This window comes from Ceratotherium simum, chromosome 18 (assembly GCF_057802395.1).
Source record: "Ceratotherium simum simum isolate JZ-2026a chromosome 18, ASM5780239v1, whole genome shotgun sequence".
NCBI classification, from domain to species: domain Eukaryota; kingdom Metazoa; phylum Chordata; class Mammalia; order Perissodactyla; family Rhinocerotidae; genus Ceratotherium; species Ceratotherium simum.
Window position 1 is genome coordinate 56,951,923 of NC_141917.1, and position 23,522 is coordinate 56,975,444.

General features: G+C 61.2%; 2 protein-coding genes across 16 annotated transcripts in view; both read right to left on the reverse strand.

Annotated features, from left to right (window-relative positions):
• Nucleotides 1–927: 927 nt before the first annotated feature.
• Nucleotides 928–7,810, reverse strand: ARRDC2 (arrestin domain containing 2). Of its 5 annotated transcripts, XM_087443553.1 has the most exons (9): nucleotides 7,412–7,810; nucleotides 4,528–4,818; nucleotides 4,368–4,434; nucleotides 4,003–4,150; nucleotides 3,393–3,495; nucleotides 3,053–3,309; nucleotides 2,769–2,931; nucleotides 2,346–2,503; nucleotides 928–2,096 (listed from the first exon to the last, which is right to left on the reverse strand). In XM_087443553.1, the coding sequence occupies exons 1-9, from the start codon at nucleotides 7,668–7,670 to the stop codon at nucleotides 2,043–2,045; spliced, it is 1,500 nt and encodes a 499-aa protein (XP_087299679.1). In that variant the 5' UTR covers nucleotides 7,671–7,810; the 3' UTR covers nucleotides 928–2,042. The 5 variants fall into 5 exon arrangements, with proteins under 5 accessions (XP_087299679.1, XP_087299678.1, XP_087299676.1 ...); XM_087443552.1 differs by lacking the exon at nucleotides 4,528–4,818; XM_087443550.1 differs by lacking the exon at nucleotides 4,528–4,818 and having other exon boundaries at nucleotides 928–2,503.
• Nucleotides 7,811–8,734: 924 nt separating this feature from the next.
• KCNN1 (potassium calcium-activated channel subfamily N member 1) overlaps nucleotides 8,735–23,522 on the reverse strand; it is a 29,224-nt gene continuing 14,436 nt past the window's right edge. For 4 of the 11 annotated variants that reach the window (XM_087443555.1, XM_087443563.1, XM_087443557.1 and 1 more), the window contains 4 exons: nucleotides 20,874–21,015; nucleotides 17,854–17,964; nucleotides 17,140–17,267; nucleotides 12,659–13,942 (listed from right to left, as the gene is read on the reverse strand). In XM_087443555.1, the coding sequence (XP_087299681.1) occupies nucleotides 13,555–13,942; nucleotides 17,140–17,267; nucleotides 17,854–17,964; nucleotides 20,874–21,015 (769 nt within the window). In that variant the 3' untranslated portion in view covers nucleotides 12,659–13,554. The other 7 variants (XM_087443558.1, XM_087443565.1, XM_087443559.1 and 4 more) reach the window with 7 other exon arrangements.

Consider the following 23,522-nt stretch of genomic DNA (forward strand, 5'->3'; position numbering starts at 1 on the left):
ACGTGTCACGTGGCGGGGGGGGGGCGTAGACACTAGAGGCCCAGGGGCGGTTCTGAGTGGCATTTCCGGACTGTGGGATCCTGGGCGAGCCACCTGCGGCTTCAGACGGGTGACAGCCCCACCCCCCGAGGGCTGCCTGAGAGCCCAGTGAGTATGCACACGAAGGGTCGGCACATGTCCACAGCTGCCCTCGGCACGATCGCGGGACGAGGAAGTGCCCCGGATGGCGGTCCGCACCGGACTGATGAACAGAGTGTGGTCCGGCCACACGGTGGAATATTACTCAGCCAGAAACAGGATTGAAGCCGTGATTTGTGCCACGACGTGGATGAACCTGGAAAACCTCTTGCTGAGCCAGAGAATCCAGACACAGACGGCCACACAGGGTGTGATCCCTTCATATGAAACGTCCAGAACAGGGAAATCCACAGAGACAGAAAGTGGATTAGCTGGAGGGGGATGCCTAGGAAGTCTCCTTTGGGGTGACAGAATGTTCTGGAACTAGACAGAGGTGATGGTTGTACAACACTGTGAATGTGCTAAACGCTACTGAATTGTATACTTGAGAATGGTGTGTTTTATGGTATATGAATTGCACCTCAATAAAAACAACAGCCTAGACTCAGATGGGCAGGATCCCCCTGCACCGGCACCCCTGCCCAGCCAAGCCCCCTCCTCTCTTTGCCGAGGGACAGGGTCTGTCTGCCCTCCACCTCCGTGCCCCAGCCTCTGCCGCTGCACGGGGGTGGGGTGGGGGGGGTGCGTAGGCCCTGGCTCCCACTGGAGCTGGGTCTCCCCTTCTGGACAACGGGCCCCTCAGCCCTCCACTGCCTGAACTTAATCCCCCGAGACCCTGACCTGGGACAGCGGTCAAGGCCGCCCCAGCTTCCTTGGCAGTTGAGGGGAAAGAAACAAACAGGCTCCTCGTCTTCTTCCACGTTTTTATTTTTAAAAAGTAATTGTACAAAAGAGATGGATTTAAGGCTCATCAGAAATGCCGAGTCCCAGGTGGGGCCCCGCCCCAGCCAGGCTGAGACTCTGCACTAGGGGCTTGCCCAGTGGCCCCTCACGCTGTCCCTCCAGGACACACTGGGTCTCGGGAGCACACGGGCCCTGCTGTCCCCTGCCGTGGGGGCTGTCCTCTAGTCCCTGGGGCCTACCCTAATGCTCTGCTGTCAGTCTTCAAATTCTTAATCAGTCTTGAACAAGGGGCCCTGCGTTTCCATTTTGGAACTTATGTAGCCAGGTCTGGCGTGTCCCCCTCTGAACCTGGGTTTCCCGGGCCCTGACAATACCCAGGCGGCTCTCAGGTCCTGGGGCCCTCGGAGGCGACCCAGGCAGCCCCAGCCTGCGCCAGGAATCTGCTTGCAAATGCTGATGCCACTGCCCCTGCCACTCAGAGGCCCCCCAATCGTTCCCATGACCTGCTTCCCTGGATGCCTCATTCCTGGGCCCTCTTGCCTTCTGAACCTTGCAGCGGTGGCCTCAGCTGAGGCACTCGCCCTCTGAGCCCCAGTTCTAAAACAAAGGGGCCAGTTTCCAAACATCACTCAGCTCTGACCTTCTCCGACTTCTCCTCCCTCTTGCTTGCCTGCCTGCTGAGCTCTTATTCATATGCCAAAGCCTCAGCTAAAATGCCCTTTCCTCCAGGAAGCCTTCTCTACTCCCCCTTTGGACTCTTCCAGCTCCGGGAACCTCCCTCTGGTCCCACAAGACTGGAACTATTTATGTCTGGCTGTGTGTCTCCCAGACTGGAGGTTCCTGGGGGACCCCAGCCCTCTCCACAGGCTGGCACAGACAGGTAGTACAGTGTCTCGAATCCTGCACGGGGCATTTGATGCCTTATGAGGACCAGTGCAGGTAAGTTCCAGATTGGCTCTTCCTCTGTCCCATGTGACGTCAGTACAGCCCTGCTGGTTCTGAGACTCGGTTTCCCCAACTTCAGTGCAGTCAGGCCGGTCTGCCCTTTTTCTAGCGACTCCCACATCCACGGCGGCCGGACGCACACGTGAACCTCACCCCTCGATGGATCTACCTGCCTATCAGCAGGTCACACAGCGTGGCCTCGTGGCCTGTGAGGGTGGGTTTGGATCCTCCTGAAGAGAAGAGTCCCATCAGTTCTCAGGGGGCCCGGTGGCTCAGAGCCTCCCACCCCGCCCCGCTCGTCCGAGACTCCCACGTTCAGCCCTGGGGGAAACACTCGACGCAGACGGGGTGCAGGGCGGCTGAGGGCCCTGAACGAATGGACACGAATTCTGTTCACATTTAAAACTCCTCTGTGTCTCCCACCCCCTCTTGGCTCCAGGGCCTGGAGGGCATGGGGGCTCCTTGGACCCCCAGCTCACCTCAGAGTACAAGGGCGGTGGGCGGTACCGGAACTCCTGGAGATAGGCGAAGAACGGGCCTTCAAGGCTCGTGTCAGGGGCCTGCAGTTGTGGGACGGGGCTCTGCCCCACAGCTGCCACCTCCTCGTCTGCCACCACCTCCGAGTACTCGGGAGGGGCTGGAAGCGAGACAGGGTGGGTGAGGCTGGTGGAAGGAGGGCATCCCGGAATTGGGGGCAGTGGCCGGGAGGTGGCTTGTGCCCGTCCTGGGGCTGCTGGCGGGCTGTGTGCCCCCAGGCTGGGATTCTGGGAGTTCCGGGGCGAACGTGACCGTTATTGTGCACTTTTACGGACGGGGGCATCGAGGCTGGCAGATGGAGAGTCAGCCCGGCACCACCTCTCTGCCCGCCCACCCTCTGCGGCCGGACCCGACAGGGAGCTCACCCTCAGGCCGCTCCGGCAGCGGCCCCAGCCCCCAGTCCAGCAGGAAGCTGGCGTGGCTGCCCACGCTGGACGAGCGGCTGCCGAAGGGGTGCAAGGGGATGGTGCCGATGACCAGCGGCAGCTCCAGGAGCAGCTTGGACGTGCCCGGGATGTCCACGTAGACCTGGGGGAACGAGCCATAAGGGAGGGGCCCGGGCAGCCTCGGCCACAGCCTCCTTCTGTAGAGGGGCCCTTCCCGTGTGGGGGACCGAGCAGACGCAGCCCCCGTGCGCAGGACGCCCCACCTTGAGGCTGTAGTCCACGTGGAGCACGCGGCAGTGCAGGATGGAGGGGCCCACCGGGGGGATCCGCAGGGCCCGGCCCTGCCACAGCGCCCGCCGCCCGGGGCCCACGGGCTCGCCCGAGAGGCTGGCCACCACGGCCCGCTTCTGCTTGCGGGCGCCTCGGGCCACGAAGGTCTGTGTCTGCACCACGGCCGCCCGAGGCAGCACCGGGCACGTGGAGCCATTGTCGATCTCCGCGAAGACGGCGATCACCTCGCCTGCGGGGCAGGGCAGCAGGCCTCAGTGCCCCGCCTGCAGCCCGGCACCGGCCCGGCCCCATCCAGCCCCTCCCGCCTGCTACCTGGGGTGTAGCCTTTTCTGTCGATCTTGGCCGAGAGGGAGACGAGGCCTCGGTTACTGTACCAGGATCGGGCCACCTTCTCCCGGGCACCTGCCTGAGGGGCCTGGTGGGGACACGAACAGGTCACTCTGTGCAAACCATAGACCCTGCGGAGCTCCCGAGCCACCCCCCGCCGAGGGAGGACTCGGGGCAGGGACTAATTTCCTGGTTTCTTGGTAACAACCTAGGAACTATCTATAAAATGGATCCAGAATTACGACCCATCTCATTAAACTGTAAATAAACAACCAGACACTTAGTGTGTAATTAGTGCTCAGTCAGCCATTATTATTGCAAGTCCTGGTTGTGCCCTATTTCACAGACAAGGCATCTAAGGCTCAGAAAGGGTGAGAAACTTGGCCAGAGCCACACAGCAAATTGGTGCAGCTGGGATTTGCACCTGGCTCCACTGAACTTCATAGGCATTCCCATGCCTGCCTCCCTCCCTGCCAGGGCCCAGCTGTGGCCCCCACTGTGTGAAGGGGTGAGCAGTGGTCCGGGTCACCCAGCAGCCAGACCCCTGCCTGCAATGCTCCCATCCCACCTCCGGGGGCGGGGCACAGGCACTCACCAGCAGGGCAGGCGTGTTGATGTCCACAGGCTCGATAACAGTAAAGACCTTCCTTGCCCGGCGGGCAGGGACCCAGGGCCGGTGCAGGGTGGCCTTAATGCAATACCTGACACTGCCGTGTCTGCCCTCGAACGACGTGACCAGGGTCCTGGGGTGGAGGAATGGGTTTCAGGAGCGAGATACACAGCCGGGGGTGGGGGGGGGATGCCCATAGACTCAGGGGGATGAGACACACACAGACACTGTCCAGCCGGAGAGACAGTCTTGGGGCTCAGAGGTCCCCAGATCCCGAGCAGCAGAGTCCCAAACCTGGAAGGGGCTGCAGGTTTAGGGAGCGTCCACAACCCTGCACCCTAGCTACTTACGGGGGCAGCTGGAAGCTGAATGGGAACTCGTGGCGCCCAGGAGGCAGCGTCGTGGTCTCACCGGTGTCTGCGGGTAGGAGCAAGAGGGGGCGGCTCAGTGGCTGCGCGGAGTTCCCGGAGCGCGCAGCATGTGCGCCTCGCGGGCGTCCTCAGCCCCTACCTGGCGCCAGCAGCGTGGCATGGTGGCTCACGACCTCCACGCGCTCACTGTAGCTCTGCGTGTACGCGGTGCTCGAGCCCGCGCTGCGCGACTCGGTCCAGCGCACGTGGGCGCGGCCCCGCGCGCGCAACTTCAGGGCGCCCACGCGCGCGGGGCCCACCAGCTCCAGCAGGACTCGGCCGGCCACGGACTGGCCGCCGCTGAAGACCGGCTCGGCGCCCGCGCTCGCGCCGTCCAGCTGCACCGCAAAAGCCTTCACTTTGTCGAACAGCATCCCGCCCAGAGGCGAACCTACGACGCGCGAACCTGGCCTCGAACCCGCGACGCGGCGGCGCGATGGGCGTACGCAACAGCCTCTGGACGCTAACCCTCCGTCGTGCGCAAGCGCATTCGCTGACCGGGCCTGAGACTCCTTGCGGTCTGCGCCGGCGCCGCCTTTATACGGCACGGCGGGGCGGGGCGAAACTCTGGCCACGCCCCCGGAAAGGAATACACCAATGGTGCGGCGAGGGGCGTGGCTCCGCCCAGGCGTGGAGCAAAACAACAAACTCGCGGGCTGGGAGTTGGCTGCCCTCAGCCGTCGTGGACCCTGGGGTGAAACAGGGCCAGAGCCGGTCTCCCGGGGATAAACAAGGGAAACTGGGGCCCGGCGGCAGGGCCACGGCCTGAAGTCACCCAGCAAGACCATTCTGCCCCTCGGCTTAATCACCAACGAGCCGCCACTTGCAGGCGTGACTCGAGGCATGTTCAGCTCGAGCTGCAGGGGAACGGCCTGGCCTCAATCGGGGCCCTCAGAGCCTAGGACTACCCCTCTGTGCCTAGTTTCCCCCTCTGTGCAATGGGCGAGAGAGGAGGAAGTGAGGGGGCCTCCCTCCACTAGGGCGCCTGCTGCCCCCCTCCTCTGATTCGGACCCCGCTCAGCTGGGTGACCCGGGGCTAGCGACAATCTCCTGGAGCCTAAGTCCACGTCTGTAGAGCGGGGAGATCAGGCCCGACCCCAGAGGGTTGTGCATGAATCACGGTGTAGCCCCAACTCGACCCCGCCCAGAGCCTCGCTCTGGCGTCTTCAGTCCGCTCCCGACACGCTGCCCCTAGGTCGCGCCCCGGCGCTTTTGCCTAAGCTGTTCCTGCCACCCGACGTTCCCTTCCCTACTTCAGCTCTCTGGCAAGTTCTTACTAGCCCCCTAGGCCTGGCCTTGTGCCCGCTCTGGGCACCCGCAGCCCCGGTCCCCTCATAGAGCCGACTGCAGGGAACACGCCAGGCACCCCCGGGGCCAGGGCTGCGGTGGGCCCTCGGGGCGGTACTGACCCCTCTCTGGGCCTCAGTTTCCCCAGAGAAGACCCGCACGGAAGGGTTTCTAGGGCTGGAGTTGCCTCCTCGCCGTCTGCGGGGCGCCGGCGCCCTCTGGTGGCAGCGGGATGCACTGCTGCTCGAACCCACCCTCTTCGCGGGCGGTCCCCTTTGAGTCTGGCTCAGGCGATGCTGGGACCCCGCTGAGGCCTTGGCACCCCGAGTGGGGGACGGCCACAACCTGACACCGTTACCTGCAGCCCGTGATAGGGGTCAGAGCAGGACCGAATGGAGGGGCAGAGACTGTCGACTAACTGATCAGCCTGGGGGGGCTGCCTGGAAGAGGTGGCTCTGGGACTGAAATAAGGGGCTGGGACCTTCTCCCAGGGCCAAGTAGAGCCTAGAGGGAGGACAGGAGGCCATAAACCCAGGAGGAGATGGGGGATGAGGTGACCCTGGGGGACCAGCGCCTCCCTCAGTCCATTTCACAGATGGGTCCCCAGAGGTCTAGGGAGGTCACACGCCCGAGGTCACACAGCAGCTCTGCAAGCTTCTCGGGTCCAGTGTCTTAAGGAAGCCGCCTGTGGCTAGGACCAGGGGACTGCAGGGGGAGACCAGCCCCAGTTTCCCTTGAGCCGCAGGGGAAGGGAAGTGCCTCCGGGGCCCCTTCCTGCCCCGCCCTTCGCCGGCCCCGCCTCGGTTTCCACAGCGGTCAGGCAAGAGTCCCCGCACCTGGGGCGGTCGGGACCAGGCTGCCAGGCCGTAGGCAGAGCAACCGCTGTGTGCAGGCTGGAAAGGAGGGGGGCTGCAGGAGGCTGCGGGCGAGGGCGGGGTCTGAGCTGCCTTCTGCCTCTGCCCACTTTGCAGACGGGTAGAGCGGGGTCTGGCTCACCCGGGAGGAGGCAGCCAGGGCAGCCCAGAGAGGCTGACACCCTCTTCCGCCACACAGCAAGGTTTCTGTGGTCCCTGGTCTAATCCTGACTGGCCGCGTGGCCTGAGGGTGGGGGACCGAGGTCCGGAGCAGGTAGGGACACGACCAAGACCTAAGACTCCCAGCCTGACGTGCCCCACCCCGCCTGCTCCGCCGGGAGGCATTCCGACCCTTCACCCGCAGACCCCGCCAGAACCCCTACCCCGGGGGAGAACTGGTTCTGCCAACACTGTGGGCTAACCGAGGGAGGGGCACTGGCGGAACGTGAGACGGGGGTTTCTGTGGGAATCTGAGTCTTCTGGGTCCCCAGGCCTGGGGCTAAAGGGGGATGGTGTGGTCCAAAGAAGAGGATCTCCCGGCTCCACCCAGGGGTTCCCCGAGACTCTGGATAGGGGGTCCCCACAGCAGAGCTTCTAGGTCGAGGGCATCCCGACTCTGGAAGGGGTTCCCGGGAAAGAGAGCTTTGGAGGGGGGTAGGTGGGAGGATGTGTGTTCCGGTGGGAGGGTCCAGACCCTGAAGAGGAGGTCCCCCCCTTCTTGAGAAGGATCACCAACCTCCCAGCCTCTAAGTAGAAAGGCTCCCGGCTCTGGAGAGGGGCGCCCAGACCTGGGGAGAGGGTCCCGGGGGATCCCGGTTGGGGAGTGAGGGGTGAGCGGCTCACCTCGGAGCAGCAGCTGCCGCCGCCGCAGGTACGTCTCGGTGGCCGCGAAGTCGCAGGACACCGCGTTGACACCCACGCTTCGGCCCTCGAGCCAGTGCGTTGCCGCCCCGCCGCGCGCCGCCACCTCGAGCGCTCGCACCCGCAGCGGCGCCGCCGCCTCCAGCAGCACCCGGCCGCACAGCCGCTCCCCGCCGCGGTACGCGCCGCCCGGGCCCCGCGCCAGCTCCAGCGCGAAGCTGCGCACGCCCCCCGGGCGCATGGCGCGGGCCTGCGCGCACGGCGGGAGGGCGCGCTCGCGGGGCGCACAGACCTCCCGGCTCTCAGCCCTCGTGCTCGAGCCCCGGGCGCCTCCGAGCTTGTCCTGGTCTCTGTGGACTCGTGCAGGCGCCGCCCGCCCCCGGCAGGCGCTAGTCGGCGAACTTCCTGGTCCTCCGCGCCCGCCCCGGTGACGCGCACCGGCCGCCGGGGATGTCCCGCCCGCGTGCCCGCGCTGTTGACTTCACCACCCCCCAGGGCGGGGCCCGCCCTGTTTGGTAGGGTTGGCGCTGTTGAGTCAGAGGCGGGCGGGGGCGGATGTGGCCGACTCGCAGCGGAGGCGGCCACCAGGCTCTGTCTTGCCGTCGGTCGTCCTCCACCCTGCACCTTTGGCCCCGGCGCCGCCCCAGCCTCCCCACTGGTCTCCCTGCCACCTCCTGGCTGTTCCCCACACACTGAGCTCAGGTCTTGCCTCTTGGCCCTTGCACTGGCTGTTCTGCTACTACAAACGCCCTTCCCCGGATTCGCTCTCCCACCCCATCCCACGCCCAAATGTCACCTCAGCGTCGCCCAGTCATGCTCTGGTCTTGTTTCTGCATGGCTCTGGTGGCTGTGTTTGTGTCTGCCACGTTTACCGGGCCTCCTCCATCAGACTGAGTGCTCCCGAGCGTGGACACTGTGCTCTATTCTCCTCACCAGATCTTACAGATGAGGAAACTGAGGCCCCCAGAGGGGCAGCCACTGCCCAGAGGCCACGGGCGGTGGTGGAGTCAGGACTTGAACCCAGGTCTGACTGCAGCCCACCAGCAGCTCCCCAGACCCTTGTCTCTCGCGCCCAACCGATCACCCTAAGCCAGGTGGCCGTGGCCTTATCAGAGGCCGCCAGGGCCTGGGTTCTCCGCTGGCCCCAGACTAGCCTCCCCTGGAGCCAGGGCTCCCCTCCCCACCTGGGGCACGCACCGGCCAAGTGCCCGCTGCCCCTGCTTGACCCCAGCACCCCGAGCCAAAGGCCTGGAGGGACCTTCCCCTCCAGCCCACCCCAGGGGGGCCTCTCTAACCCCAGGATCACACCACACCCTCCCCTACTCATGACCCCCCCATGGGGAGCCCTCCACCAAGTCCTATGGGCCCCTGAGTTTGAATCCTGGCTCACTCCTCTAGCTCTGCAGCCCCAGACAGGTGGCTTCACTTCTCTGAGTCTCAGTTTCCTCATTCAGCCTGGCCAGGTTCTGGTGAAGAGTCAGTAATTTACCGAGGTAAATTACTGAGGTAATTTACATTACATTCCCTATATACAGCAGGTGCTCAATACATGCCCAACAAAGACTGAATGGCCCTCCTCACTCACGTCACAGACCGCGACCATGGCCCCGCTGGAGCCGGGCTCACAGTGGCTGCTCCAGCAAAGGCAACCAGCCAGAGGGCAGGACGTCCTGATTATCTGCTGCCTCCTGTGGGCCAGGGCTGGGACTCGCGCCCTGAAGGCTCCCTCTATTGGGGCCAGGTGGCATTGGCACAGATGTCCTCAGGGAGGTGTCTCGGACTGAGCTCAGGCTGGGAGATGGCCAGCCTAGGATGGTGATGGGGACGGGCTCTCCTTGACCCCCACATCCCTCGAGTGTCCACCTCCACGTGGTGACCATGAGTGTCCTCCAGCCACGCACAACAGGCAGCAACTGGGTGGGTCCTGCTTTATTCAGCACTGACAAGGACCCCCCTCTCGGCTGCTCCATGCCCACTGGGGGCCTGGAGAGAGTCGGGGGGCCCGGGGACCAGAGGAGGCTCCGGGCTCCCCAGCCCCATCTGAGGAAGTGGCCAGTGGCCAGCCCTGCCCTCGCCTGGACAGTCCCGGTGGGCCGCGCCCGGGTCCACTCAGCCCAACTCAGCTGCGGCTCCTTGAACTTCAGGAGGCGCCGCTCCACAGGGCTCCCTGGACGGCACGGAGGCGGCGGCCACACGATGGCCAAGATTGAGGGGTCTGCTGGCGGGCAGGGCTGTCACCCACAGTCCCAGGGGGCCACGGGCGGCCCCCTGCGTGGGGGGCTCTGGGCTGCCTGGCCTGGGGGGCCGGGCCCGGGGGGCAGGGGAGGTGGAGGCGGGCGTACGGCTCGGGCGACGAGGCCCGGCAGGGCCTGCAGGGAGGCGCTCAGAGCGTCCAGGCGGCTCTCGAGGGCAGCCAGGCGGGCCTCAAGCTCCTCGTGCTGGGCGTGCAGCTCGGACATGAGGTCGCACATGGCGTTCTGCGTCTGCCGGAGACAGAGGGTGGGAGAGAGGAGAGAGAGAGAGGGAGGGACCGAGACGGGTGCCATGGGGACCAAATGAGGGGTGACTGAGGACACGAGCCCTGCAGTTCTCTCGCCGGACTCCCAGGAAGAGTGGGCACAGGTGAGGGAGAGAGGGTCTTTAACACCGGGCTCAGGGCCAGCAGCCCAGGGGAGGCTGAGGGACGTCCCGGGTTGGGGGACGTGGCCGGAGCTGCCCCAGGGGGATGGACTGGCCACGTGGGACATGAAGCAAAGGGTGGTCTTGGGTGCTGCCTTCCCCGGGAAAACCAAGGCCCGGGGACTTGGAAGAGGTTCCAGCCGGTGGTGCTCCAGGCTGGGGGTGTGGCTGGGGGGAGGAGGCTCAGGTGTGAACTGCCCCCTGCACCCCACATTAGACTGGGGAGGGGACATGGATCTGGGGAGAGGTGACCACCCAAGGATCTGAGCCAGTCACAGACTGGGGAACACGACAGCCACAACAATTCCTGCTACAGCAGGCAGCGGGCTGTCCCCACCACCTCAGCTGCACCCCACAACCCAGAAAGCAGGGCCGGTTCTGCCACAGGCCAGGTGGGCCCCGGCGGCGGAAGGGGAGGCCGGCCACAGGGACAGACCCCGGTGCAGACGCCCCTCTCGCCACCAGGCGGTGCTAGAACACCGTCCCGCGTCTCTCATCCCAGAGGCGGGGGGTGGGGGGGGCAGCCACTCGGCGGATCGCAGCCCACCTCCCTCCTCGAACCGGAGGATGGACGGAGCAGCTCGGGGCTGAGGTGCGGGCAGACCCCCAGCCCTCGCTCCGCCGGAGGAAACAGGATGAGGCGCCTGCCACAGCTCCTCCCTGCTGCGCCCCACGCGCAGGCTCTCCTTCCAGCCTCCGCGCCTTTGCCTCCGCCCTGCCCCCGCCCGGGCCTCCGTTACTGGCAGGCCGACCCCGCCCCTCAGGGTGGGCAAACACCTCGGGGCCCCTCCTAGGGCCACTGACCCTGATCCCACCTGCCTATGGGGCCACCGTCCCCAGGGCCACATCTGGAGGCATTCAGCCCTCTGATGGTTCTTTTTGGCCTTCTCTGAAGTTTAAAAAATTTTTTATTAGAATGTATATTTTATTTTTGTTAGAGAGAGAAAATTAAATCAGCAACCTTGGAAAGGAAAGCATTAAAATTTAACATTGGAAAATGTTTTAACTTTGTTAAATTTTAAAAATTAGAAACCCATATAATGCAATCCAATTACAGACTTACTTCAAGAAGCCTTTAAGTGTATTTTGAGAGTATACCACCGTGGTTACGAGGTTTAAATAACTTTTAAAAATTCAAAAAATTCCATTAGGAGGGAAGTGTGATATGGGTAACTGAAATTAGAATACCTAGGATCCGAGTTTTTCAAAGGCATTTTATATGTACTCATAGCTATCATCTCCTATGACCGGGAATTCGTTGGCCACGGATTCCTATGTACGCTCTCCACTGCCAACTGAAGGCTTTCTTCAGGGTTTTGAGTGTTTTTTTCTTCTGTAATGCTCCCTTCCAAATTACATCTATGTAGTTCATATTAAATTATATTGCATTCTCTTGATAATGAAGAGGGTAAGTCCAGAATGCCCGGGGCATAAGCAGTAGACCAGAACAGGACCTAACATTTCCCAAAGATGATATTCAACAAGCCCAGCCTCATGAACCAACCAGGGGCGGCCCACAAGCCGAGCGCGCAGGAGCTAGGTCTGATGCGGCTGGGCGCACGGGGCAGGAGGGAGCTCGGAAGAGTGTGAGACATTCTGAGAGCCTGCCCAAGTCAGGTCTGCCAGCACGTCTTCTAACGGAGGGATAAACAGCGGAAAGAGGGGAGGACCTGATAGCAAAGACAACAAGTAGACCTATTTATAACAAACTGACCCTACAGAACTTTTTTTGTGTGTGAGGAAGATCAGCCGTGAGCTAACATCTGCCAATCCTCCTCTTTTTGCTGAGGAAGACTGGCCCTGGGCTAACATCCATGCCCATCTTCCTCCACTTTACGTGGGACGCCGCCACAGCACGGCTTAGCCAAGCGGTGCGTCGGTGCGCACTGGGATCCGAACCCGGGCCGCCAGCAGCGGAGCGTGCGTGCCGGGCCCCTACAGAACTCTTGAAATCGACTTTCATGTCCTGAAAGATGTTTAATTGCCATATAAATAAGCTTTCTACTGATGCTATAATTTGAATTTATATCCATAGCAAAAGAATTTTGTTTTTCTCTTAAATTTCAGAGCTTGTGTGTAGATATACCTAAATACAAAAGTACCACTTCACTAACTTAGCCCACTAATTATAGATTCTCATTAAAGCTATTTAATTAGGTACTAATTTTTTAAAAAATAAAATAGCTGCCAATGTTACAGTAGATTTCACACACAGATGTGGATCCCCAGTGTTTCTCTCCCAATCAGAGCCTCTGGTCACAGTGGACCCCTGCAGGTGTCCCCTGGTGGCTCACCCCTGCCTGCCCTGCACCCCCTGCCTGTCACCCACCTGCCCTGTGGGCACAGTGCCATCCCTCCCCTGGTGGAAGCTGGGCCCTGTCCTTTGCTGAACATCCCCCATCCTCCTCCAGGGGCCTGACCAGCCCCTGCCAGCCTGGGGAGCCACCACCCCTGCCCTGCCCCGCCCTGCTCACCTTGGCCAGGTCGGCGAGCGTGTTGGCCTGGTTGTTCAGCTTCCCTTGTTCAATCTTCACACTCCGGAGCCTGGGGGACGGGGGGCGGGCGGGGTTGGCTGGAGGCTGCAGAAGGGGGTCCTCCATGCACCCACCCCCTGGGGTTGCTCTGTGGACATGCAGCTGGGGATGAGGCGGGAGCTGGGTGGGGTCCTTGCAGCCCATTCCCTCCCGGCGCATGGGGGCAGCGAGACCACCACCCCCAGTGCCCACCAGCTGGCCGTGTCCACACGGCATGACTCAGGATGTCCCAGGACTGGAGCCTCCAGGCCCAGGTGAGGTCTCTGCCAACCCCCGGGGCACAGACACGCCCTGGCCGCCTCCTGGGCTGGGGTGGGGCTCCTCGAGCTGCGCGGGTGTGCCCCTGCCCCAGGACCACCATGCACCCTGACCCCCAGGAAAAGACTTACTTCTGAGCTCTGGCAGGACCCAGCGGAGCAGAGAGAAACCACAAGGCAACTGTCATCTCAGCACAGCCGCGCAGGCTGGCCCTGCCGCCTCCCACGTGTGCCACCCCGGGGCCAGGCAGGCAGGCCGGCCCGGGGGCTGCTGCCCTTGCCCCGGGAAGGGGCCCAGCCTCCGAGGGTGTGGTGCCGGCTCCTCCCTCCAGCAGCGCCCGCCCGACAAAGGCAGCTGCCCTTGCCCTGCAGTCCCGCTCCACGTGAGCCGGCCGGCCCGGCCCCAGACGCGGCCCTCACTCTGGAAAACTCTGCCCGCGCCGGTTCCCGAGGGCGAGGCCAAGGCCGAGGCGCAAAGCCGCTGCCTAGAACCCTGCAGCAGATTTGAACTGCACCAGCCCCTCAGCCTCCGAGGCCTCGGGCCCCCGGACAGCTGCCCACAGAGGGGGTGGGGGTTGGCTAGTGTGTCCCCCACTCCTCTCCATCCCTCCCGGAGCTACACCAGCCCAGGGAGGCCGTCTCCGCAGGACTTGCCTCACTCGCCCAAACCCCAAGACGCTGCCCGGCCCGAGAGGGCCAGCCCGCGTCGGCAGGGACACGGGTACGGACGGCCCAGCCTGGGAGGCCTGGGGTGCCCTGGAGAGGAAGCAGGGGCGTGCCGAGCGGCCCTGCGTGCCTTCTCCTGGGGAAGTCGCTCTTGGCTGCTCTGGAACTGCCCTGTTACGGGTGGCATGGTGTTCCCCAGAAAGATACGTCCAAGCCCTAACTCTGGTACCTCACAATGCGGCCTTATTTGGAAATAGGGTCTTTGCAGATCTAACCAGGCGAAGACGAGGTCAGTGGGGGCTCTAATCCACTGACGGGCGTCCTTATGAGAAGGCGGGAACGTGGACAGCCGCACACGGCGGGAGGACGATGTGCAGCTGTGGAGAGGAGGCCGTGAAGATGGGGCACTGAAGCGAGGCGTCTACGGGCCGGAACGCCTGAGCCACCGGAAGCCAGGCAGAGGCCTGGGCAGAACCCCCGCCCCGAGCGCCTTCCGAGGGACAAGGACACTGCCGACAGCTCGGGTTTGGACTTCCGCCTCTAGCACTGTGAGACAGATTCTGTTGTTTTAAACCACCTAGTTTGTGGTCCTTTGCTAGAGCAACCCTAGGAAATGCAGACACTCCCCCAACCCATGCTGTGCTCCTGGATCCGTTCTCTCTGCCACCATTTCTTCCTTTTCACTGGTGTTCATAGGACGCTCCCATCATGGGGACTCTCTCCAGCTCAAGACCGTGCCATGGCTCCCTCATGCCTGCAGTCTCCCTGGCACGATGCGCATTCCCGCCTCCCCACCTTTGCCCAGGCTGTGGACACTCCTTGGTATGCCTGCCCACCCCTCAGCTTCCTACCCAAATCCTATCCACCCTTCAGGCCCTAGTTCAAACTTGCCTGATTTCAGCAGAGTCACTTTTTTGAGGGTGGTAGTGCAGGGGGACCTAAGGGTGAGGGAGACAGTCCTGCTCCAGAACAAAGGGACGGGTAACTCACAGAGCAGGTGCATTCTCCCCAGACCTGGCTCTCCTTCAGTTCTCACCCCCCCCACTTCCCCCAAAGAACCTTCTGGAACATCCCTTGGAGCAAGGTCCAGGGCAGGGCCATGTCTGTGTCCCCCATGCCTGGGACACCAGCTGGTGCAAGAAATGCTTGTGGAATGACCGAATGAATATGTTGAGGGTGGTGACAGCAACCAGGGCAGTTCCTGGTTTTAGAAAATACTGTGTGACAGGCAGGCACAAGCGAGTCATCTGGTCACTCAGTCGTGTTTGCCCCACGTCCTCCTCCTACAGAAGATGCATTACCGTCACCCCCACTTTACAGATGAGACAATGAAGCTTAGACCAGCACAGTCACTTGCCCACTTAGGTGGCAGAGATCAACCTGGGACCCAGTGTTCAGCTAACAACTGCGGAAGGGTCAAAAGGAGGGTTCCTCAAGGGCCTTGGGGTCTCATGAGGACGAGGACTAACACCTGGGCACAGAGAAGTCGAGTGAGTGGGGCACCAGCCCCTCTCCCTGCTTGTTAGGTGATGGTGAAGTAGAGGCAGGGAGCAGGGGTCGGGGGGTCCCTGCGATACCAAGCCCCTGCTCTGTGCAGGGGCTGTGCCGGGCATTTCTGCACATCATCCCACTTGGGCCTCCCCACAGTCCTGTGAAGTAGGGACTGTTAGCGTTAGAAATCAGCCCAATTCTAACAGTTAACACAGTAAACATAAATGGACTAAACTGCCTAGTTAGAAGACAAGGATGGTACAGTAAACACAATAAATGTAAATGGACTAAACTTTAGCTAAGAGACAAGGATGTAAGGGGCACGAGGAAACTTTCGGGGTGATGAATCTGTTCATTATCTTAACTGTGGTGATAGTTTCATGGGTGTGTCCATATCTGATCAATTTGTACACTTTAAATAGGTGCAGTTGACTGTATGTCAATAAAGCTTTTTTTCAAAGAGGCAAAAATGATTCAACAAGATTAAAAAATTAAAGTCCAGTTGGTTGAGCTTCCTGTCCCATGGCCTGGTCTCTCCATGGTCACACTCATTTACCCTCTGGTGCCCCAGGTGCCACGGTTCCCCAGACACATGCTGGGGTCTCCTGCCAGCCCACCGCCCTGCTCCACTGCTCACACTGGGGTTCTCTGTGCTGCCTCCACCTCTGTTCCCATGGCTGACACAGCTGCCTTCCTGCTAGTCAGACCCTAACACCATTTGCCTCGCTCTCTGACTCATCGGCCCCTGAGTCTGGCCTGGGGGTTCTTGGGGCAGGGATCCATCTGACTCGTGTAGGGCGCCCAGTTGTGAATGGGGTTGCCCAGGATGTGAGAGTTGGGAACCTATGGGCTCATTCTGAAAAGTGCCTTAAAACATGTTTTTACTATTTTAAATCGGGTACCACGTGACTCAACTGTAATTTATATTTGAGTGCCCCACTCCAGAGAATTTGGAGCTATTTAAATTCTAGACAGGGTGCTGTCCATATGGCTGCTGAGCACTTGAAATGTGGCTAGTCTGAGTAAAACAGGCTATACGTGTGAAACAGACAGTGAACTTTGAGGATTTAGTACCAAAAACTTTCTAAAATATCTCATTGATGATGTTTACATTACTCACATAAATGATGATTACTACTCACGTAAAATGATAATATTTGGGATATATTAGATTAAATATATTAAAATTTATTTCACTTGTTTCTTTTCACTTTTTTTAAATGTGGCTACTAGAAAATTTAAAATTATATATGTGGCTCACATGGTATTTCCAGTGGACAGCAATGGACATATCATGGTCTATAGGCCAAATCTGGACAGCTGCCTGTGTTGGAAAATAAAGTCTCACTGGAGCATAGTCACACCCATTCATCTTTGCTGCCTTCCCACTACAACAGTAGGGTTGAATGGTTGTGACAGAGACCTTCTGGCCCACAAAGCCTAAAATATTTAATATCTGGCTGTTTATAGAAAAAGTTTGCCAACTCTGGCTGCACACTGGACTCACCTGAGGAACTTAAACCTGAGTTTAGCTGCATCTCAGACTCTACTGTAACTGGTGTTGGGTGTGGCCTGTGGGATTTTTAAAAGCCCCCTAGGTGAATCCAATGAGTAGCCAAGGATGAGAACCACTTGATTAAATAATTCTCAGAACAATGGGACAACAGAGGAAATTAAGTAATTTCTAATTACCCCACATGATCACATATCGGGCCTTAAATTTAATTCTGAGCTTCCTGGCAGCCAAAGCAAAAAGGGGAAATTGCTTCCAAGTCCAAGGGGTAAAGTCATTTTGGCTATTCCAGAGAATAAAATATGCTTCCTGCCACTTATGTTGGCTGGTTTGCATGACTTATCAGAGGTCCTGAATGAGTGCTGTGCCCATCACCTGCCTCCCTCTGACCATCCCACCATCCCACGCTGCACAGAAGCTGTAGGCCCCAAGTGACCACCTAGCATGGGAGTGGCAATGACAAGGCCACGCTGAGATGCCTGGCCGGGCCTACGGCCTCCTCCTGGGGGCCATGGCTGCCTCTGTGCCAGGGTGACACAGCAACTTGAGTGGGAAAGGTGCTGGACTTACTGATGGATGGCTTGGAGGAACTTACGCTGGTGTTTCCGAACTCGGGCGTGGTCTGGCTTCTTCACTAGCCTGGTGTGTTTGTAGATAAGCCACGTCTCCCTGAGAACGTTAGCAGCGGCATTTTTTACCTGGGGCCAGAGAAAGAACAGTTTCTCAGGATAGGTGCAAAACTACGGAAGGCTCTGGAAACCTCTAGAAACTCCTGGAAACGCCCATCTGGAGTCCCGAGACTCTAAGGCAGGACCATGTTTGCACATCCACATCTGTGCCGCGTGTGTTCATGTGTGTGTGCGTGGATGAGTGCCTAACACACTTACATCACTCACCGTTGGCCAGGCCCCTTCTACATACTTTGCAAATGTTAACTCAGTGAACCTACATATCCCAGTATCTTCCTCATTTTATACATGGGGAAACTGAGGCACAGAGAGGTCAACCTGCCAGGGTCAGACAGCCTGTAAGTTGCACCTGGCTGCCGGGCCACAGAACCTCTGCCTCACGCTGCATGGCCCACAGCTGGGCTGTGGCTGGGCAGAGATGGACACCTGTGGCCATCACCATGTCCCTGTGCATGGCTCACGGATGGCTGCGTGGGCAGCAGAGCCCAGCAGTCTTGGCACGCACAGGGCAGTGCAGTGACCTGTGGGGAAGGGGGGAGGGTCTGCCCTCGCCGACCAGGAGGGTAGGTGGCCATGGTGGGGCCGGCATCCTTACCCGCTTGGTGAGCTGAGTGTCCATCATGAAGTTGTGCACGTGCTTCTCCGCCTTGGTGAGCTCCAGCTTCCGGGCCACCACGGCCACCACGAGTGCCGTGCAGCCGGCCCCCTGCGTGGGGTGGAGGGGGCACGTCAGCGTCCCACCTAACGGAGGTCCCAGGCCGTGGGCAGGACACCCTCCCTCCTCCAGAAAGCCTGCCCTGATTCCACCCTTGCCCTTGCCCTCCAAGTCTGCAGTGTTGGCACACCCCACCCCTCCGGGTTCACTGGCTCCTGAGCCCATCGAACATCTGGGGAGCACGTCCCACAGATTAGTCCATTCAATCCCCAACAACCCTGGAAGGTAGGACAACTCTTATCTCCATTGGGCAGAGGGGGAAACTGAGGCTTGGAGATAAAAAAGGTACAAGATACGGGCAGGATCTGCAGGCACAGGCAGGGCTGACGACCATGGAGGTGGGAGAGTTTGAAAACACTCCCATCGAGGCTTCAGCGACTGGGTGTTGGGGACAAAGACTCAGCCGACGTGTGGCCGAGCGGTAACAGGCGTCAGCAGGCAGGGTCAGAGAGAGGCGAGAGCAGCGCGGGGCACTACAGGAGGGAGGAGGCAAAGTGTGGGTGCCAGGAGGTGGGGAGCGTGGGGGGCTCCCCGTGGAGGCTCCCCGCTAGATGCACCGCCCTCCCCAGGATGCTGCACATGCAGCCAGACCCTGGCCAGGGAAGGTCACAGAGGACTTGTTTGTCCCCTTGGTTGCTGCTGTGAGACAGAGAGGGCAAGAAGAGGACTCGGGGGGAGCAGAGGGCTGAGAAGTGGGGTGGGAGGCAGCGAAAGCAACACAGGAGGAAGGGAGGAGGGAAGTTTTGCCGCCAAGAAGCGGGGGCCAGGGAGCCTAGGACACCAGGAGGCGTCACCAGCCCCAGGAGGGGTGGGAACCAGGGGCAGGGGCAGGTGAGGGGTGGTGGAGATGGCTCCCCGCATGCGCTGGAGGCTCACCCCGGCCCTCACCCGCCAGCTGCTGCCCTCTCCCGCGGCTGCTGTGCACAGGATGGAAGGAGCCAGAGGCCCAGGCTCGGCCCCTGCGGGTGGGGCGCCTGAGCAGCAGTTCCATTCTTCTCAAGGACAGAAGGAAACATTTATGGGGAGGGCAGGGCAAGGGCCGGGGACTCCACCAGACTGCTCTGGGTGGGTCTGGATGCCAACACGCCAAGCCTGGGTGGGGTGCGCACAAAGTCGCTCCCCAAGGAAACCCTGTCACAGGTTCCCAGGCAGGACAAGGGTCTTGGGGGGTCCTGGGAGCCCCTTCTCAGGATAAGCCCTATCAACCAGGACAAGGAAACGTGGGAAAACTCCACGTGGAATACTACACAGCAAGGAAAAAGAACAGCTGCCGGCTCCACACAACAGCACGGATGCCGTGTTGAGCAAAACACACTGGGCTTGGAGGAGACCACGCTGGGATGCCCTGAAGTTCAAAAATGGGTAAGCGCATGGCTGGTGAAACACTGGGGGGGGTGTGTCCATGGGGTAGTGACCAAGAGGGTACACACTTGGGAAGGATGGAGGAGGAAAGCTAACAGAAGAGCTAGACATGGACCCCGGCGTGAACACGGGTGTGTGTGCTGGAGCCGAGGGCAGGGAGTGAGCTGCAGGCTAGACATGGAAGAATTTTCCGGAAGGAGCCAAGTCACAGAGGAGGGAACACGGCTTTTCTGTTTCCTTGTGGGCTTTCTGGGTTTGACTTCGTCTTACCTGCAGGCTTCTCTTGGTTCGTTTGTAAAGTTCCTCTGCTGGGGGCAGGGGTGTTGGGGGGTTTGCCCAATCTTTAGTTTCTTCCCTTCCGCTCTCTTGTGCATTCACATAAGTAAATATGCGTGATGCCATTTATCTAAGAGAGGGGCCCTATCTGTTTGGACCTGAGAAGGGAGCCCCGGGGGAGCCAGAGGACATGGACCCCCAGCTTGCGTCCAAACAGGAGCAGACTAGAGGTGAAGAAGGGACAGAGCCGCGGCTTCAGGAGACAGTGACAACCAGGGACAGTCTACATGCAGCCAAGGGGGCAGGGCTGAGCCACCGCAAGATGCCCCCGCACTCTGCAGGAGGAAGGAATCGGTGGGAAGGTGTCACATTTTTCAAGAACAAATGCTTCTCTTTGTGCTGAGGAGAGGCCACCCTCCGGGGAGCGGCCTGGCCTGGGCCCTGGGGAGGGAGCAGGCTGGATCCTTTCGCCCGTCGGTGTTCACTGATTTTTCACAAATCTGCATGTTATTAATTGGGGGGTGGGGAGAGTTCCCACCATGCATCGAACTCATAATCCAAAACACGGAAAAGCATTTGTGGAGGAGATGAAAGAAGCCTGGAGAGAAAGAAGGTTCTGGAAGGTGGGGATGGGCAGGGAACTTGATGATCGAATCAGGCAAAAGAGAAGGCACCAGATGTCAAAGGTCGCCCACACCCACAGACGGACTCAAGAAGTCTTTGGGGGAGCTGGGGGACTGCCTGGGCCCACCAAGTCACATCATAGGGGCTCAGCAGGGTCCCAGGACACCCCGACAGTCAGGCCAGGGTGGGGAATCGTGTTGCGAAGGCACGGCTCAAAGGAGGCTGACGGGGTGTCCGGGGCATTCACGGTTCTGGGCATTTCACAGAAATGAATGGACTCAGTCCTTACAACAAGCAGAGGAAGCAGGCCGTGGTTGCCACCGGGGAAACAGGCACAGAAGCTCCAAGCCCTCACTTTGGACCCAAGGGCTGCGAATTAAGTGGACCGAGAATAGAGGGGTGACAGCGACACTCTGTTCAGATCTGGCCTGGCAGGCACAGCAGGTGCTGCACATCTGGGCTGAAAAAGCTGAGAGGAGACAGCCCCAGATGCCTGCGGGTGCGGATTCCACAACACATGGGAGAAGGAGCAGGGCAGTGGAGGGGCGGGCTGACACAAGGAGGAAGCCTGACCTGGTACAGCTTGCCATGGGGAGAGCTCCCCATCGCGGGGGGTGTGCGAGGGCCCTCACCCTTACCATGATGCCGGTGAGCAGGCACACGCCCTTCCCACAGTAGGTGTGGGGCACCATGTCACCGTAGCCGATGGAGAGGAAGGTGATGGAGATGAGCCACATGGCCCCCAGGAAGTTGCTGGTCACTTCCTGTCTGTCGTGGTACCTGGGGAAGCGGGAGGGCCCGGTCAGTCCACGCTGCTCCCTCTGCCTTCATCACACCCCTTGGGGCAGCGCCAGGACACCAGGGCCCCGGGTCCACCCAGCTGCGTGGGGGCCTCGACCTCGGGGAGCTGATCCCTCTGAGGGGTCACAGTGACAGAGGCGCCACTGCGGGGAGGGAGGGGATCAGGGCCCAGGCAGCCCCGTATGCTCCTAAGGGCTCCACGGGACAGGAGCACCCGCACCCTCCTCCCCAGCATCCCTTCCAGCCCTCTCCCTTCACCGAACCCCCAAGCAGCTGCCCATGACACCTGGCCTCCCCAGCCCCGGTTACAGGGCAGAGAGAGACCCAGGTGAGGGTGCATCCACTGTGTCCACGTGTGTGCACACAGTCCCCTCCCCAAGACAGACACATAGACAGACGCCAACACGGGTGGACATGGGCACCAGAAGCGGCAGGGAGTGGAGATGAGGATTTAGGTCAGACATTAGGAAGAACTTCCCCAGCTAGCAGGCCCAGAGGAGGGAGGAGGACTATGCGGGGAGGCAGGAAGCTGGAGAGTCATGCCCCGGGACACAGGAAAAGAAGGAAAGGCAAAGTACAGAGGGTGGCCCCCGTCCCCCCAACTCTGGGCCTGAGGGTCTTCTGGGTCTGGAGGGAGGGGCAGCTCGCTTGGCCCCGGAGAAAGGCCTGGGGCTCAACTTCTGGTATCCAGGGGGACAGACCCCAAGGCCTCACAAAGGACGTGATTTTGTCCTGGTCACACACGACACAAATGAGCGGCCTCTGCCTGTGGTCAGCCCCGCTGGGCCGGAGGGCTGGCTCTCCGGGTCTGGGCCCCGAGGCTCTGCTCCAGCCCTCTCCCACCTGCACGGGCCCCTGCAACCCGGAGGGGCCGGAGCCCTTTCCCGCTGGCTCCCTCCATCCCAGGCCTCAGGCCACCTGATCCCCATGGGTGGAAACCTCCCCGGGTGGGGGTGCAAGGTTAGAGATCAACTGAGGTGGCACAGTGGGGGGGTCCCCCGGCCGCAGCAGGGCTGTTCCAGGCAGACGGGGCTGGAGTCAGAGGCTCGAGAGGGGACGGAGACGGAGACACCAAAAGACAGCGGGAGAGATGCAGGCCTTCCCAGCAGGTCTGACGTTTGGGGTCCCCGCCCACAGCGGGTCGGACACCGCCCCAGGCCCCTCCAGCCTGGGCTTCCAGGTGCTTGCTGAGGAGCACAGGGACTGAACCCCCTCTTTCACCCAGGCACCTGAGCCCCACATTGCCCAGGCCTCCACCTCTTGGGAGACCAGCACCCCACTCCCAGGAGGCAGGAAGAGGGGCCTCCAGCAGCTGGCGGGGAGCCCCAGGCCCGGCGGGAGCTCTGGAGGGTGTGGGAGGACCACCCAGGACCTGGGAGTGGGGGCATGCAGGAGGCGGGGCGGGGGGAGCGAGGCAGGCGAGGGGGCGTCAAGCAGTGGCCGGGGCTCGGAATTTAGGATTGGCTGCCCCCTGGCCCTGCCCCGTGCCCCCTCACCAGGACCCCTGCAATGACTCAGGGATGCCTGACGAGGGCACCTCTCTCCCACTCCCTAGACCCCATCCTGACCTGCCCAACGGGGTGGGGAGGGGCTGTGGGAACTGGTGTGGGGTGTATCAGGGGTCCAAGGAGACCCCGTGTGACCCCAGGACGGTAAGCCTTATGACAGGAAGAGCTGGGCCCTCACCCACCCCCCATGAGCCTCACGTCAGGCCGAGGCAAGGGCCGTGGACGTGGGGCTTGAAGGGGTGAGGCCTAGGGTCTGGGGGGGGCAGGTCCAGCCCAGGGAACCCCCCAGGACACCCAGTCCCAGCACCAGCCACCACAGACCCCTCCAGGGCCTTCCCCAGCTAGGCACAAGGCAGGGGAGGTGCCCCAGGACAAGGCACCCGGCACCCCAAGAGGCCCAGTGGGGCCGCTCCCTCTCCAGGAACCCCCTGGGGTCTCTGAAGCCGAGCAGGAGTCGGACCCTTGGGAAAACCCCTGTGCCCCTAGAGCCTCAGTTTCCTCATCTGTAAACTGGGCTGACAACCCGCCACCTTCCAGGGCGCTTCAGGGCAAACCCCGTGCTGGGTGCCCACAGCTGGGTCAGTTGTCACTCAGCCTAGACCCACTGGACTCTCGGAGGAGACGCCCAAGCTGAGCCCTTTGTCCCCCGACCTGGGAGATAAGGACCCCGAGGCTGCAGCCCTGGGCCTGACCCCCGCAGCCTGGCGGCCCCTCCCCCTCGCAGCAGCTAATCTTAAATTCCTGGCGGTGGCGGGCGGGCAGGACGGCAGCTCTGCGCACACAGCACACAGCTCGGCCGGCCCAGGGGAGGACTCACATGTTTTCCCTACAGTCCGTCGGGGTGGGCAGAGGGGAGAAGGAGAGCAGGTTAAATTGTGGGGGAGACAGGCAGGTGGGGGGTCCCTGTTCCTGCTGCCTCCACCACCCTGGGCCGGAGGTCAGAGGTGGAGGTCAGGGGTCAGCTGCCTGCAGTAGGGG